This window comes from Aethalodelphis obliquidens, unplaced genomic scaffold, assembly GCF_003676395.1.
Source record: "Aethalodelphis obliquidens isolate GAN/ISIS:26980383/991018 unplaced genomic scaffold, ASM367639v1 scaffold11, whole genome shotgun sequence".
Taxonomy (NCBI): domain Eukaryota; kingdom Metazoa; phylum Chordata; class Mammalia; order Artiodactyla; family Delphinidae; genus Aethalodelphis; species Aethalodelphis obliquidens.
In genome coordinates this window covers 43,128,875-43,146,275 of record NW_020837955.1, presented here as the reverse complement: position 1 = coordinate 43,146,275, position 17,401 = coordinate 43,128,875, and the positions used below count along the sequence as shown (strand labels likewise).

The 17,401-nt window shown below is 44.3% G+C and overlaps 1 protein-coding gene across 3 annotated transcripts in view; it reads right to left on the bottom strand.

The window, feature by feature from the left end:
- Positions 1-17,401, bottom strand: part of GLRX3 (glutaredoxin 3) — a 31,220-nt gene extending 13,819 nt beyond the window's left edge. Inside the window, exons 1-4 of one of the 3 annotated variants that reach the window (XM_027112968.1) lie at positions 17,272-17,401; positions 11,479-11,587; positions 3,356-3,430; positions 2,449-2,650 (exon numbers count right to left, since the gene is read on the bottom strand). In XM_027112968.1, coding sequence (XP_026968769.1) covers positions 2,449-2,650; positions 3,356-3,430; positions 11,479-11,587; positions 17,272-17,360 — 475 coding nt within the window. In that variant the 5' untranslated portion in view covers positions 17,361-17,401. Of the gene's footprint in view, positions 1-2,448; positions 2,651-3,355; positions 3,431-11,478; positions 11,588-16,033; positions 16,122-17,271 lie in introns of all 3 variants that reach the window. The other 2 variants (XM_027112970.1, XM_027112971.1) reach the window with 2 other exon arrangements.

Genomic DNA, 17,401 nt, shown 5'->3' with positions numbered 1-17,401 from the left:
CAAAGGGAGTAATGCGTGTTACTGACGGTAGTGCTTTCAAAGTGAATGCTGTGCAAAATATGGAAATACCAGCCACTTGAGCTCGTAAGCACTGATGGCCATTCTTTTATAAAGGAGGCTCTGCCTACGCCTCATCTCTAACATACCACCAGAAAAGCAAAAACAATTGTCCACTAAACAGGCTCAGAAAGGAAGAGGGTGAAAGTCGTATACATTCCTGTAAAAGAACAGTTTGAAGATAAAGGCAGTTTGTGTAGCAGTGCACACAGAAAAGGACAAACAGAATCAGAGCAGCATCAGTGAAGGAAGCAGCAGGGCACAGTCACAATAAAAGACTCCCAATTAATCCTTAAGTAGATGTTTTTTCAAAGAATACCAAAACTCTAAAATAATCTATTTACTATATGTGATAGAAAGACATGATGTAACAGAAACCAAAATACTGGGAAACAGAAAAGCCTATTAAAGTGTAGTTATAAAAATTATAAACAATAAAATAAGTACTTGTATGGAATGAAACTCTGTTTATAATATGTATCAAAATATTTTTTTAATTCCCCAAGTATTTATCTAAATGTCTATAATACAGCGTTTTTTCCTATTGCTCTGAAATGTTTCAAAGTTTCTTTTTTATTCTACCTCGTTATTTGTACAGTCTTCCAAATGTCACTCATACGGTTAATATAAAAATGGCTAGAAATACATCATAAATCCAGTCTAATGAAAAGGTAAGCAGAAAAATGATTATTTCTAAGTATAATTCTAATTTATTTGAATAATCATATAACATCTGAATTGAAAAGGCTCTCCAAGACTGGCTCCAACCCCCAACACCCAAAGAAGAAGTGAAGTCACACGGAAGGTAACTGATTTGTACCTCAAGTTATCAAGGCAGGTGGCAGGCATAGGGGCAGTTAGGACTGCAGCTCACCTGTCGTGACATCTAGTCTGCTAGGCTTTCCAGTATATCTATCACCTTCCCCTCTGCTGCCTCAGAATACCTTCCCTAAGCTTCAGTTTTTACCACCTGCCAATTTCATTAGGTTATTATTCAGAAACGATTAAGAGAACACTACTGTTCATTCCCAAAGGAAATAATACTCTACTGGTTTTACTGTAGGTTTCCTGTGTATAACCTGTCCCACCGGTTCCTCCACATCTTACAACCAGTTCTACAGCACTTCAGGCTTCAATGAAGGCATTAAATAAAATCCACTGGACTGATTTAAGTCCCTGTTATTAGGTCACCACATAAAGTACCAGAAGTGATTTTCATGCCTGATGGGAGAAATTGAACCAGCTGCAACATCCATTAAAAACCAACATCCAAAACACAGAGACTATCTGTTGCTATCTTTGGTTAACTCTAGTATAGACTAAGTTAGCCTTTCAATACACAAACAGCAGGCATCTGACATGGAAATACTGGCAAGGAAAATTTTCAAGCATAACTGAGAGAAAAAGGAACCATTTCTTTATCTTCCTAAGACAGAATTCATCATGAAACTTTACGTTTAAAACTAGACTGTTTCATACTTTAATATGTAATTTGCTAACTATACAGGGAAGAATTTACAATTAACTTTATATTGGAAGCTTGGCTATATTATAAAGTCACACTGGCCATGCAGTAATCACATCAATAACACACTCAACTTTCCTGCCACCTGTCTTAATAAATCCCTCCTGTGCAGTTGAAACAAACATGCATCACCAAAAGGCATTAAATGCCCCATTATGCAGCATAATAATGTTGTACAAGGCACAGTAAAAAGAAAGCAACGTAACCCCAATACCAGAGGGGCCAAATAACTCTGAGACTTACTCAAGGACAAAATTCCAAGCATACCTGTGGTAAGACAATAAGAGTGACTATAAGCCACAGAAGTGGGAATCTTTAAATTATGAGCAGCTACAAATTGGAATTGACATCAATGGTGAATAATACAGTCATGAGACGTTGAGAGAAAACAGAAGTACACCTGGTAGACACAGGAACACTACTGCAATTCTGTACATTTTCAAACTGCTGAATCTGGACTATGTGAATAAAAGGAGGCTGCCAAGAAAGAGAGGTAAGTGTTAAGAGCAAAATTAACTGAACAGCCCAAAAGCCCATTAATGGAGACAGCAGTCTGGCAGCCGGAACCTAATCCCAACTCTGCTACCCAGCGACCCGAGCAAGTCACCTTCACTGGGACTTAGGTAGTAGACAACAAAGATTTTGAATCAGATGATTTCCAAGATGCCTTTTGGTTCCAACATTCTCCGAGTCTACATTGCAAACGAGTTCTCACACCTAATTATAGAAATCTCCTGGGAGTTATAACATGTCCCGCTCTTCTAAGGGTGTCTGAACACAAGTATCAGATATATGGCGCAGCCTGCACAGAGCGCACCGCCTCAACTGCGCCCCTCCCGGTGAGTATCCTCCGAGCAGCCCCTTACCGCAGCGCGGCTCCTGAGGAGTTCCCTTCATGAACAACATGCAGCGGGCAGCGTGAGTTAACTTCTTCAGGCGAAGGCTGAGGTCTTCCTTCGGGTGCTCATTACCACTGGGTGGGAAGGAGCCGCTAGACGCATGTCGTTGAACCTTTTTAGTCAACTCTGGGGCATGGGCACCATCTAATCGGTCCATTTTCTGAGAATTCTGAAGTTAAAAAAGTCATTTAGAGTATGTGTGCATTTCTTCATCATCTCTATATTTCAGGCTCTAAAATTACAACGAGCACAAATCCATAGCTCTAGCCAGTTTTTAAAGAGGTCAACATTATCACTGGAAAAGTTTTTTAAACTCTGATTATAGATTACCTGCTATGCATCTCAATTTTAGAAATAAATAATTTTCTTCTTTCTTTTTAGGAACATACTAGGAAAACGGCACTACTTCTCAAACCAGGTCAGAAAGGATTTCCCCACCCTCGCTGGGATCAAATCTACTCTTAAGTATAAATGAGGTACCTGGGGGACCATGCTAACACCCAGAGGTACCCTGAAGCACTGATTTGCACCCACTTCCTAAAGGAGTCATTAATCAAACCAGAACCAGCCAGATGTTTCATTACGTCCAGGCACATGCCCCAAACAACCAACTTCTGACCCAACTCAGGGAACATTCTGGGTTTACAACCATGTATCTAGAATTTTTCTCCAATCCTGGTGGCTGGACCTCCACAGTCCATGCCCCTTTTCCAGGACCCCTAAGGCCAAGTAAACGATGAGACTACAAGAAGGGCAAAGCCAGGAGCAAGCAAATGCCTAATGTTTAGGGAGCAGGGGAGAGGGCAAAGGAACCAGCACAGACAGCCCGTGGCCCACTGCAGACAGACGACCTCTTCTGCCATCTTATCCTTACCTTGAAAAACAGAAAGGTGGGAACAGAACTAATTTCATATTTTTCAGATACTTCAGGAACAGCTTCAGCTTCCAACTTTAAAATAAAAGAATTTAAGCGTGATTATAAAAAGATCCTTTTTTACTACTTCAATATGTAAATCAGTTTCACATGCATTATCCCTTCAAGTAGTTGATGTTTTTTAAAGAGTATGGTACAAAAGTTTATGACACATTTACATTTAAATGAGACTCACTGGGCTGGCATGTCATCCACTGAGTCTGCAGTATCAAAACAGGTTCAGAGGTTTTTATTTTGTTGCACATTTCAAAAGATGCCTGGAGGCTGTGAATAAAATTTTTGGTGCACTAGTGACCTAGTAAATTTTCAATCATATGCAGCTACGACTATATTGAAATCCATAAATCACTGACCCCAGTTATGTCATGATTACAGTGCTTATTTTCTGCCCACAGCAATTCTTGCTGTTTGCTCTATTGACTAATTTCAAGAGGCAGTACATCATGACTGACAGTTGCAGCCTTCTGCAAATTATGAAGCAAAAAGGAGTATTTCTTCAATAAACTATTGATGTCTGATAAATTTTACTTTTAACTCCTGCAAGGCTGTTGGACCCAAAGCAGATACCTTGCTAGGTTACTTGCTTCTGGGTCTATTCATACATTTAAATGCATTTTAAATAAGATGACCACATTGTATTCGACAATTTCCTTGAAGCCCTTCAACAAGATCTGATGTGGTATCTGATACATAAGCTTAAATAGTATTTAGTAACGCCCTTTCTAAACAATTAAAACACAATTACCTCAAGCTTTTTACTTGGACTTTCCAAACTGTATACTTTGAGAAAGACTGAGATACATTGTATCTTTCCCTCAGGGGACTGTCAATGTAATATAAACTCTGAAAACCAATAAAAATCTAAATTCACACTACACCTGTAGGAAATAAAATTTATTGATAAATTCTACTGCTAAAGAGTTTAAACTATATACACTGCATTCTTTCAGGAGTGAAAGATCCCCACCGGGCTGGAGACACCATTTTTGTCTGGAGCCCTAGCCCATCAAACGGGCGGCAGTGACAAAGCGGGAAGCAGCCGTCTGTCTTTGGCGTGTGTCTCCAGCCCATGCACCCTTGGGTGCTCTCTTATCACCTTAATTCTCGTTTCTTTACAACGCCCTTTTGAAACAATATTTTAAATTATTTTCATTCTCCATTGTGAAAAATTATATACATTTTAAAGTCGATGTCAAACGTACAATAAAACTGAAAAAAGAACAAAGAGAAGGTAAAGCACTTGGAGACAGCTATTTAGAAGAGACTCTTTCTAAGATATAAGAAACTTCTGTGCCATATTCCTTCATACAGTTCCACACTCAGACCAAAGAAGAGCACAAAGGTGATGACAAAGGCAGCGCATCACTGTCTGTCTTTCGGCTAACATCTGGTGAGTGCCCACCACACACTGGGCACTGACTGGGCCAGGCTCAGTGAAGATCCCCATCGCTGGCACTCCTGGATTCTAACAGAAAAGTAATACAAATCAAAAACCAGGTAACACTAAGTAGAAACAAGATAACAGAGTTTTAAACCAGAACAAAACAAGCAGCATCCTGACTCATACAATCAAATTCCTATATGCTTTTGAAACTTGATCTCTTCTCACGTTCCCGCTGGTTTCCAGTAGGGTCCCTTACTGACAACTCTTCTGGGAAGCAAATGATGCTCTTGAAATTCCTGCTGAAGCCAGGAGGATCGCTACACGTGCCTCCCTTAAATGAGCTCCCAGAAGACGAGATCTTAATAAGACACAGGCAACGGTGACAGGCAAATCCTCCTGAGCCTGGGCCAGGAGCACCATTAAAGGCAAAGCCGTTCCCCAGAATATCAAGGGCACCTGAAGTCCGAAACCTTCACAACACTAAAACTCTTTAGAAATACTTCCGTTGGATGTAAGACAACATAACCGTTAATAACAATGGAAGCAGAAGATAAATGTATAAATACTAAAAATTTCTAATTTTAATTTTCTTCTGCATTCCGAAGAGACCAAAGATGGCCAATAAGAGCTAATACCTTCCTTGGAGGCCTGCTCTGTGCCATAAACCACGACATGCCTTTACATGAGAGCACCTAGACCTGTCACAGCCTGGGAAGTATGGGGCATGTAATCATCTCAGCTTCACAGGGAGCCAGGTAAAGAGGTCACTCCAGACACAGTTAATAAGCAGCAGGACTGAGAAACAAACCCATGTTTGTTTGACTACAAAGCCTGTGCTTTTTTCACTCTACTAGGTTAACTTTTCTACTACAACAATCAAACAAGAAATAGTCAAATTTCAAAGACAGGACTTATACATGCCTTCAGGACAAAACAGACACGCATACTTCCAGAATGGATTCCCAGCCGGAAGGCCTTTGGGGGAACCGTGAGTCTCAAACGCGGCCCCTCCCCACGCAGCGTGCTGTGTGTCTGTGGAGAAGGGGGAGGAGGGCGGGGAGGTGCTACTAAAGCAAGGTGCGTCCAGAGACGGGAATCCGGCATCACCTCCTTCAATCTACCAGGGTCACCACTGACCGTCGTGATGATAATGGCTAACACCGTTCTAAGTACGTTCAGGCACTGAGTTCACTTAACCGTCACAGTAGGTACTGTCTTAAGGAAGAAACTGGAACTTCAAGAGGCTGGGTAACACGGTCGAGAGCACACCACCGTTGGGCGGTGGAGCAAGGCAGTCTGGCTCCAGCCTCACTCCACTCTCCGCGGCCCTGCGGCCACTTCACCAGATCCAATGGTTATGCCTTTTTTCTTCACTTTACTGACCTTTCAGTACCATTCAGTAAGGATGACCACACCCACTTTCTCTGATACCCTTCCCTTGGCTTTCTGTGGTTTCTTTTCCTCCAACTCTCAGACTGAATCCCTGGCTTCTTCCTTCACCTCTGGCCAACCACTACATGGCTGCACATCCCAGGACTTGGTTCTGAGTCCGCTTCTCTCACCTACACTCATTTTTCTAGAGCGGTCTCATACAACCCCCTGCTCTAAGGAGCACCAATATGGTACTGCCACCCAAGTTCTCTCCAGGCCAGACCGCTCCTCTCGCCTCCAAGCCACACACTCCGACATCTGCACTCAGATCCCTACTGGATATCTCCCACTAAACCTGTTCCTCCCCAGGGCATCCCTATCTCATTTAAGCCATCTACTTGCTCGAATCAAAAAGGAGACAACCTTGACGAATTTTATTTCCTTCACTCCTGACATCCAATCCATCAACAGGTCTCCTGGGTGCCCCCCTCCAAAATACAAGCCGACTCAGACCACGACATTACTTCAACATTCTCCCCACTAGTGTCCAAGGCATCTCTCACCTGGCCCAGTGAAATAGCCTCCTAACTAGTATACCTGCTTCTAGGCTGCACCCTTACCCCCTTCAAACCATTCTCCACATGGCAGCCACAGTAATCGACTTAGGAATCAGACTATGTCACTTCCACTGTAGTTGGAATAAAACCAAAACTTGACCACTGCCCACAAGGCCACTCGGCCCTTGCCTACCTCTCAACTTCATGTCAGAGCCTCTCCTCCTTCACTGTCCTCCAGCCCCACTGGCCAACTGCTGATCCTCTGAAGTCTGCACTTGCTAAGCCTCTACCTAAAAGCTCTCTCCCAGCTCTTCCAATGACTGCCACCTTCTCATTTTTTTAACTCTCACTTATTAGATACACCTTTTCAGCCCAACCTAAATAAAGCACCCCACCCACCCAAGTCCCCACCTTTCATAACCTGCCTATTCATTTCTTTTGCTGAACTTACTACCACCTGAAATTACCTTGGTGCTATGTGTTACCCATTTACTGTCTGTACCTTTACTGTTCCACATTCCCAGCAACTAGCATACTGTGTGGCATATAATTAAGTGTTCAAGAAATAAATTTTGAACAGCATATTGAACTAACAGTGGTCACTATTCCTAAGCCAAAATGGGAATGACTACTTGCCAGTGGTGGCAATGAGCCTCCAAGGTTAAGGCCAGAATGATGAAACTCGACATTCCAGTATAAATCAGCTATATTTCAATAAAACAGGCAAACAAACAAAACCACCTGACATTCCGGGACATTCTGTCATACCTCCTACAGGGCTTCTTTCTGCCCTGTGACAAGATACAAAAGGAAAAATTTTCAAAATCAAATTCTTTATTTGTCAGATAGTCAAATATAAATTTCAAAACAGTATTTAAATTAACATTTTTGATAACTTTTTTTAACACTTTACCAAACTTAGCCCAGTAACAGCTAATAAACTATGTTAATTGTGGTATTATTTTATTACCAAGACAGCATCGATTAAAACTAGGTTATTTTTAAGATGTAACAATTCTACTAGAATTATCTGAGAGACATCTTAGAGTTCCTAAAAAATGGAATCCTACACATGCTCTCTAAGATGCCGAATAAACTGATCAGTAGTCTCTGCTCCCACCTGCACAAAGGAAAGCAATTTAAAACAAAAACAAAAACGAACAAACAACAACAACAAAAAAAAACATGGTAAGGTAAAGGTCCCTACCTCAAGTATCCCACCATCTAGTCAAGAAGCCAACAAAACGGGAATAAAATGACAGAGCAGATAAGATATTCCCCGACTAACAGTCCAAACAATGGCACAGACTAAGTTCGGAGAGACAGGAAAGAGGGGGGAAAAAAAAAGCCACGGAGGTACACAAGAAAGACTTCACACAAAATGGATTTGATTTAAATCATCATGCTGTACACCTTAAATACACAAAATCTTTACTTAAAAAATAAAATAATAAAATCAACTACAAAATTTTTAAAATAAATTGCCACTCCTATTAAAAGATGGATTTGAGGGCTTCCCTGGTGGCGCAGTGGTTGAGAGTCCGCCTGCTGATGCAGGGGACACGGGTTCGTGCCCTGGTCTGGGAAGATCCCACAGGCTGCGGAGCGGCTTGGCCCGTGAGCCATGGCTGCTAAGCCTGCGCGTCCGGAGCCTGTGCTCCGCAACGGGAGAGGCCACAACAGTGAGAGGCCCACGTACCACAAAAAAAAAAAAAAAAAGATGGATTTGACTTGGACCATGAATATGACTAGTGGTACCCAATTTCATGACCCAATACTATTCTTCCTCCTTCTCACCCCCTACCAGAAACTATCCTGAAATAGTCTATCTACCAAACAATTTGATTTAATGATAAACATGTATTCCCATTTTAAATGCTAACAAACTGACTTTACATAATTTGAAAAGCAAAGGCACTTGATATTTTAATTAGCTGGTTAATTTTATTCTGAACAAACGAAGGTTTCTGTGAGACTTCCAGCAACAGAAATAACTCATGGATCTCCTCCATGCCCCTGAAGGTGTGAGAACATCAGGGTGGGACACAGCCCCAGGACCTGACTGGACATGGCAGCCGATGCAGGTGACTGCAACCAGCACACGGCCTAAACATGGCACCAGGAAGGAGCACAGGTACTTTATTACCATATCATCAGTCCAGGAAGTGAAGGGATTCAGATGCAATACATGTGAAAATCTTGCCTTTCAGCAACCTATTCCAATGAGCACAAACTACTGGGACCAAAAATGTATGCTAGCTTTTCTCCGGTATTATTTTACCATCTTCTACAAAATAAGGAATTGTTGATGATCACAAACTGTGATTAAAACCATCTATATAATGATTCTGTAAATCTAAGTCATAGAATGAACTAACCTCTTATACGTCAAAGTCAAAAATGCTGAATGATGGCTGTCATTTAAAAAAAAAAAAAAAGACCAAGAAATCAAAAGAAACAGAGGGTGGTAGAACATCAATTCTATACCCTAGAAGTTTCACAAAGCTCTCACTGAGAAAGCTGTTTTGAAATGAACCACATGCCTCTCTTACTGGGAAATGCCAAGAGAGCTCTCAAATATTTTACCTCTCCTGGGCTGACTACCGTTCAGTACTGTGGCCTTTAAAAGTACCTACCTTCCAAATTCCACGCACATGATCTTTACCTTTGAGGATGTCTAAGCAAGAAAAACTATGCCACAGAATGAATTTGCAGAAAGTAACGACCTGGGCAAACTACCCACCTAGCCCTGTCACCCTCTCCGTGAATGGCAGGTGCAGTTGGGTTCAGGTATCCCCAACAGATAAGGGCTTCCCAACCCTTGGCGTGCTGAGACACTTAAGCACTTGAACAACTTAAAGTCTCACTGCCAAGTTTGGTACCAATGTGAGAAGTAATTCTATAGTCACTTTAAATAAATCATTCAAATGGCAGCTAAGAACAATGTGCTACTTAAACCAGTAACATTATACACATAAAAGCAGACTTACAACAATTACCATCATCTTGATTAATCTTATGATTGAATGTTTAATCATTCATTTCACTTGTAATCATTATCTTTTATCACTGACCAAACATGCAGTTTTAATGTTCCCTTCCATTATTTATATTGAACATTTTAGGGTTACATTCTAAGGTTTCATTACACATTTCACTGGAATTTTAAATAAGTCCTTAAATTTTAAAAAGCTAACCGTTATATTCATACTTGCTCTATCTGCATAAAGAAACACTGGAAGGATTCATGCAAAATTAATACAAGCAGCTACTTACGGGATGGGACAACAGAGCTGACAGGGGAAGGAGTGGGGCGGACCTTCTCAAAGTACATCTTTGTATACTGTTTTGATTTCTGAACCATCTAAGTGCAATACCTATTCAAAGCACACTTATTTATATAGAAACTGTCTGAAAATTGTATCACTCACTATACAAATGGATTAGTATGTCGGAATTCTGGGTCTTCAGTTTACATAAAAAGCGGCATACAAGCAATATAGTTGATGTCACTTTTAACCCCATATACAGGTATACTTGCCAACATATCCTCTGAACTCACAAACCCTGGTTTTAAAAAATAAGGCTTTGGGCTTCCCTGGTGGCACAGTGATTAAGAATCCGCCTGCCAATCCAGGGGACACTGGTTCGAGCCCTGGTCCGGGAAGATCCCACATGCCGCAGAGCAACTAAGCCCACGCGCCACAACTACTGAGCCTACGCTCTAGAGCCCACAAGCCACAACTACTGAGCCCCGCGTGCCACAACTACCGAGCCCCGCGTGCCACAACTACCGAAGCCCACACGCCTAGAGCCCGTGCTCCGCAACAAGAGAAGCCACCGCAACGAGAAGCCTACACACCGCAATGAAGAGTAGCCCCTGCTCGCCACAACGAGAGGAAAGCCTGCACGTAGCAGCAAAGACCCAATGCAGCCAAAAATAAATAAATAAATTTATTTTTTTTAAAAAAAAATAAAGCTTTGGTTTCCTGTCTGCTTTTTTAAATACTAAGGATTCAGCTTTCTCCCTTCCCAAAATTTCATTTCTAAGATATTCAGCTCTTATTTGGGCCCTGCTGCTTAAATGAGTACTAAGTCCTGATGGATAACGTTAAATGTGCTTAAACCTAGTGAGCTAGTCCAGTCACAACGCTCACTTTCCTAGTACTGCCTCCACCCAAGAAAGATACCAGGAATGCAGAGCACGCACAACAGGGTAAAAACACAAAGGCAGCAAGGGACAGACTGGCTTCCTTTTCCTCTGCTTCCTGGCAGGTCAGAAGAACTCAGTTTCTCCTGCAGGTCTGCACCTCCCCGGTCCCGACAGCAACCTCTTCCTACTGCCCCGGTCCCTACAGCGGCCTTCACACACTCTTTCTTGAATCACTTTCCATGTCACACCTAGCTTTTCAATGAAGTAAGTCTTGTTACTATCTTTACTATACTACAACCACAATTCCCCAAAATGAATGATCTCATCTGCTTTTTGCCCACGTAGACACTCCCCCGACTGCCATCCTGTCCTCCCAACCAAGCATGTGTCAGGGAAAGTGTGGTGAGTTTTACACCACTCGGTACTTGAAAAATGCAAAAACATTTTAAGATGTTTAAGAATAATCTACTGTGATCCCAACACCAGCTATGAACATGAGGAATCCCACACCAGTCCTCCCTTATATGTTAATAAAATGTAGTCTAACCCATAAATCAGAATTAAATTCTTAAAAGACATGACACTGAAAATACAGTACCTTCACAAATGAAACCTGGGGGTGTTCTCTGGCTAGCTCTGCCATGACGTCGTTCATCTGACCACACTGTGGAGCCCATGGTGCCCAGAAATGGACTACAAGGAGGGACCTGTAAATCCATAAAATGCAGTTTTAAAAAATACAGTAGCTTTAGAAATAAGCAAATACTGATGCAGATCAAATTCTATTAGCAAAGAAACCTGTACAAGGACCGCCTGAATTGTTTTTGTACTGCTAGAATCTTGTTATATTAAACACAGACAGAAATATAACAACTTGCAAGGTCTTGAGAATCTTTTGGATGAATTTCCAAGTTAATGATATTTCTTGAGTCAATACTTAGCTCACATGAAGTGGTTCTGAATATTCATCCACCTCAACTACTAGCCACGTAAATTAACTCTATTTTGAGACCCTTAGGAAAGAAAGATGGAAACTAGGTTTCTGTAGTCAAGGCACAACGTTTGTGAAAAATGACTGCATATGCGTTACTACTACTCATGTTAGTATTTATTTTTTAGACATGGTACTGTGATGAAGTGACCATAGGAATAGAAATAAAATGTTGCAGGGCTTCCCTGGTGGCGCAGTGGTTGAGAGTCCGCCTGCCGATGCAGGGGACGCGGGTTCGTGCCCCGGTCTGGGAAGATCCCACATGCCGCGGAGCGGCTGGGCCCGTGAGCCATGGCCGCTGAGCCTGCGCGTCTGGAGCCTGTGCTCCGCAATGGGAGACGCCACAACAGTGAGAGGCTCGCCTAGCGCAAAAAAAAAAAAAAAAAGTTGCAAATGAAGGTATGTAAGCAGAAAACAAAGGGAAAAAAAGGGAGCTGTTTTTCACATACTTTTATTATGCTACAGAAGATTTTCTAAAAATTGATAGTATGAACAGACAGAATAGCAATTAATAAATTGTCAATGAAATTCTCAAGAATCTCAGTATGTATCTATCAACTATTTTCATATAAAATTATCTTGGCAAAGATATATTTAATTCTATCCTCATACCCAACTGAAAAACCCTTCAGTTTTACAGAATTCCAAATTCAAATATAATCCCCCTTGACTACAAAAAAATCTGAAAACCCAGGAAGAAAATACATTGAAAAATATGTTACACGGAGGAAGGAAACAAAGGACAACTAACCTTGGGCAAGGAAAGGAATAGAATACTTGGCTCATGTGAGCTAAGTATTGAGAGAAGGAGGAGCCTACCATGCAGTGTTGGGGGCCGGAAGCCGAGGGAGGCACTGGGGACTTCAGAGAGCTGGGGGCAGGATTTGGTGGCACTGGAGCACAGTCTAAATTTCAGTACCTGCAAGTTCCTGGCTTAGTGACTGATGGCTAGTGATAGCACTAGCCACGAATCACAGTACAGAAGCTGCCAACCTGAGAGGAAAGGAAGTCTAGTGGGCTGTGATAGTCTGGAGCTCAGGAAAGAAGTCCATGCCTGATCTGCAGATCTGGGAATCAAGAAACAGCGCCGGCAGCATGCTCATCCATGCAGGAGGATAAAGAGGAGGCCGAGGGCAGAGCCTCTGGGGCTCATCAACACTAAGTTAGGACAGATGGCGGTAAAGGAGCCCTGGTGGTAGACCAGAGAAAGGACCTAAAAGGCACACAGCAAGGTTCTAGGGTCTCCCAGAAGTCAAGAAGGAAGGAGAGACAATTATCAAATGCAGCAGGAAGGGCAACCAGCAACAGTGAGAGTTAAGTCCAGTGGACGACAGAAGCAGCGTGTAGACCACTGGACTGAGGATGAAGAGCAGAGACGGCTAGAAACCTACTCTGTAAGAGACTGGGCTGTTAACAGAGAGACAGCAAGGATGAAGACAGGATCAAGGAATGGGCTTTTTTCAATACAAGAGAATTTTCATCGTTTATTTTGTGAGGGGACAGAGTGCAAATGGGGAGGGAGAGGCTGAAGACACGAGAGACAGCTAAGGATTCAAGGTCTCAAAGGTGGCAGGAGAGGGAAACTGAGAGCAGAGAAGAATTCGCCTTGAGAAGAGGGACAATCTCCTCCGGGTCAAGAGCCAAGGATTCAAGAATGGGTGAAGCTACAAGTAAATGTGTAGGTGTCGGGGGAGGGGCAAGTCGAAGAAGAGCTCTGGAAGTCCTGTTTTCCAGGTAGGAAGCAAGGTCATGTGCTGAAACGAAGGAAAATGGAGGACAGGGGTCACAGACAGGACCGAGGAAGACGGGAGGGCTGCCCAGGGGCACACAAGAGTAAAGCAGGAGGCTCTAAAGGCAGAGCCGCCTAAGGTGGGAAAGGACACATGGCAGGGCCCCTACTCCATGGGTACCAAGTGCAGCAGCAGAAGGCAGGAGCTTCAACACGTGGGTAGATGGGTAGAGACTATGGAGGAAGTATTTCACCAATCCCTGCTGCCTCTTCCTCTCGGGCATGCAGCTAGACTACACCTCTCAGTCTCGCTTGTGTCCCGGGCTGGGGCCCTGGAACTGAGCTGTGGCCAGTGGGACGCAGGGCAGAAGTGAGCTACCTGGCCCTGCAAAGCCTCCCGCGTGAGCCTCGGCCTACTCCAGCCTCCTCTCGCAGAGCTTCTGCACAGCGTGGCAGGGGGCCTCTGGGGCCTAAGGGACGGTGGGAAGGAAGACAGGCCCACGAAACGACTGCACAGGAATGTTCACAGCAGCCTGGCGCATAACAGCCGACACCTGCAAGTAACCCAATGTCCACAAACTGGAGAAACTGCTCTTTATTAACACAACGGAATACCACTCAGCAATAAAAAAGGAACCAACTACAGATACACAGCAGCATGGATGAATCCCAAAAACACACTGAGCACAACAACCCAGACATGAAAGACCAGGAGTTCTGCGACTCCATTTACATAAAGTAAAAGAAGAGGCACAACTCATCTACAGGGACAGAAGGCAGATCACTGGTGGGGGGTTACTGGAAAGAGCCTGAAGAGCATTCTGGGGCTCTACATTCTTGTCCTGAATGATGGATACTTGTGTTAATACAAATGCCAAAATTCATCACACCCAGCAATTAAGATCTGTGCATTTTACTACAGTATATAAGTTAATACCTCAATCTCTTAAAAGTTAGATATCACTTTTTACCAAACTGAAAAAAGATTTTTAAAATCATAATATTCAATGAAAAATGGATAAAGTGAGATGGCACTTTCATATCCTACCAGTAAAAACTAAATTGGAACCTTCCTGAAATTTCAAGATACTTACACACTTCCAAGTATCTATCCTACAGAAGTCATTAAAGAGACAAAAATATACGTATATGAATATTTTCCCGGTATTTTACACAGCAAAATAACTGTAAAAATCTATTGTTCAACAAGATAGTTTTCTTAATGGTCATACAATAAAATATCATAAAGCCATTAAAAATCGTGTGTCAAAGAATGTTTAATGACGTGGGAAAATGCTCACAATGAGTACATTTTTTAAAAATTAAAATAAGTTACCAAACTTTGTAACAGTATGTGCCAACGTAAGTAAAAAAGAAAAGAAAAAAGTACACGTACACAACTTAACTTCCATTACTCCTAATGTGGCTTGGAAGAGTAACTTAACTTCCACATCTGTTAAACAGCAGTAACACCCTGGGAGGTTGGGAAGATCAAACAAAACTATGCACGCACTTTGAAAACATTAAAGAATGATATTAACGTTGTTATTTTACATTATCCACAATATTCTCATATTTAGATGCTTAACTTCCACTTTCCAATTAGGTACACGATGCCTAACATCATAAGGACATAAACCTGAAACAAACAAACGCTGTCACCCTCTCTTGGATTATACGTAAGTATTCTCTCCACCTTCATGGACAGCCCAATATGCAGGGTGCATTGTTGAAGGAAAACCTTTAGAGAAAGACGAGATTCAAATCCTAACTACTGTGATGTTAAACAATGTAATGAACCTTGGTTCTTTTTCAGTAAGATAATTAGTGATTGATAAATGGTTGTTTCTCTGTTATTACAGGTGTTCTCTTATAGTTATTCCTCTGCAGGTAACACCAGCTACCATCTATTAAGATCATATAATATTAGACTCTGTTAAATATTTTACAAATGGGTAAAAACCTTAATTACTCTGTAAATGGGTATTAATATCCCCACTGTATAGACCAACTGAGGTCTCAGTAACATATAAACATCTGATTATTTGACTTAAGCAAAAAAATTTTCAATTCACATGAAATTTTAATACTGGGATATGAAGATTTGTAAAGTAGACGTTAAGTAACTACATTAACAAGTACTATTTAATATTCTGAAATGTTGCCAATTTCACCAAAAATAGCAGAGATTTGTTCCTTCCGCACATGCCAGGCATCACTTCCTTCCCATGTGCCCATTTAAACTCATCACCACGAAAAAGGTATATTGGTTTCCGGATCATTTCAAGTACGGGCCCGTGGCAAGAATTAACATTTAAACTTTTTCAACTGTGATGTCTTAATGACTTTTTTCTTTAAAAAACGATACATAAAATCAAAAATGTGAAACACACAAAAAGCAAAATAGTCCTCCAGGTGATCGTGAACACTTACGAAGGGCAGGTCCAACCGAGCCCTGCTCCTTTCAAGACGCCGCCTCTGGGGCACTCCATAAGTGGGCCGCCGTAAGATGGGGGGAGCGCTGGATGAATCACCTTTCATCAATGAGTCCACGTCATTCCCTTCGCGCCCCCCCCCGCCCCACTCGCCCGCTTCTGGCAGTTTCCCAGCAAGACCGGAAATGCCGCAAGAGCGGCTCTGGTGAACACCTTTAACTTCAGCACGGCGGCGAAGCCAGACGGGAACTCTCCCATCGCACCCGCACTCCGCAGCTCAGCCGCTCGCCAGCGTACTCACTACCCGCTTCCAACCGCGATCCGCTCCTGCACTCGCGCCGATACGCTTCCACTGCCAGCGAGCCCGCGCAGCCGCGCCGCCGCACGCAGAAGAGCCCGGGCGCGAAGGCGCCGCGAGGACAGGCAGCACGCGTGTCCGCTCCCACACCCCCGGGTGGGCACTGTCCTACCCCTCTCACCGCAGAGGATACTCCTGAGACCTGGTTAAGAAACGTGCGCAGCGGCTCTGGGGCTGGCTCCCGGGCAATCGGCTGGCGCTCCGCCGCCCCCACCGGCCATGCCCCGAGACACCGCCCAGTCCCCGAGAGCTCGGCCAGCGGAAGCCGCGAGACCGCTGCGGAGGCCCCGTGCCCGCCCGCCGGCGCCGACTCGCAAGCTCCGGGTTTCCATGTGTTCCCCCAGGCCCGGCTTCTGCATCCCGGTGGGTCTCCTTCAGACGCCGTCCCAAGGGCGAGGGGCACGTGGGCCAAGCCAGAACGGACCGCGGCTGAGCCCGTCCAGGAAACAGGAGACCCGCGTCCTCGGCCCGGACAGCGCCACACAGTGCGCTCTGCCCCATCACCAACACCCTTAAACGTCCCTCGGAAAGGAGGCAGGACCGCCGACCCAGCTAGGCCTTCCTCCGCCTCCCGCCCGTGACGAACCGGGCGGGGGCCGGGGTCTCCGTGCCCACCCCCGACCCGCGGCTGAGTCCCCGCGTCGCCGCGCCCCGGGAGGCCGGGCCGGGCGGCAGGGCGGGACCCGGGCCTCGGGGCGCCCGGAGGGCCGGGGGTCTGCGGTGGACCCCGCTCCCCTTCCGGGGCGGGGACCTGGCCTCGGGGTCCGGGCCGCGCCGGCCGCTCCGCCCAGGCCGGGCCGGGTGCGAGGGAGCCGGGCAGCCGTCGCGGCCGGCCCCCGCCGCCTCCCCTCATCCCTGCCGCCCGCCGCCCCGCTCACTTGGCTCTGAGGCGCAGCAGCTCCTCAAACTGCCCGGCTGAGCCGACCTCCACAACAGCAGCCGCCACCTCAACCGCCCCCGCCGCCATGCTGCCGCCGCCAGACAAGAGCAATCGAGCGCGGGCGGTCG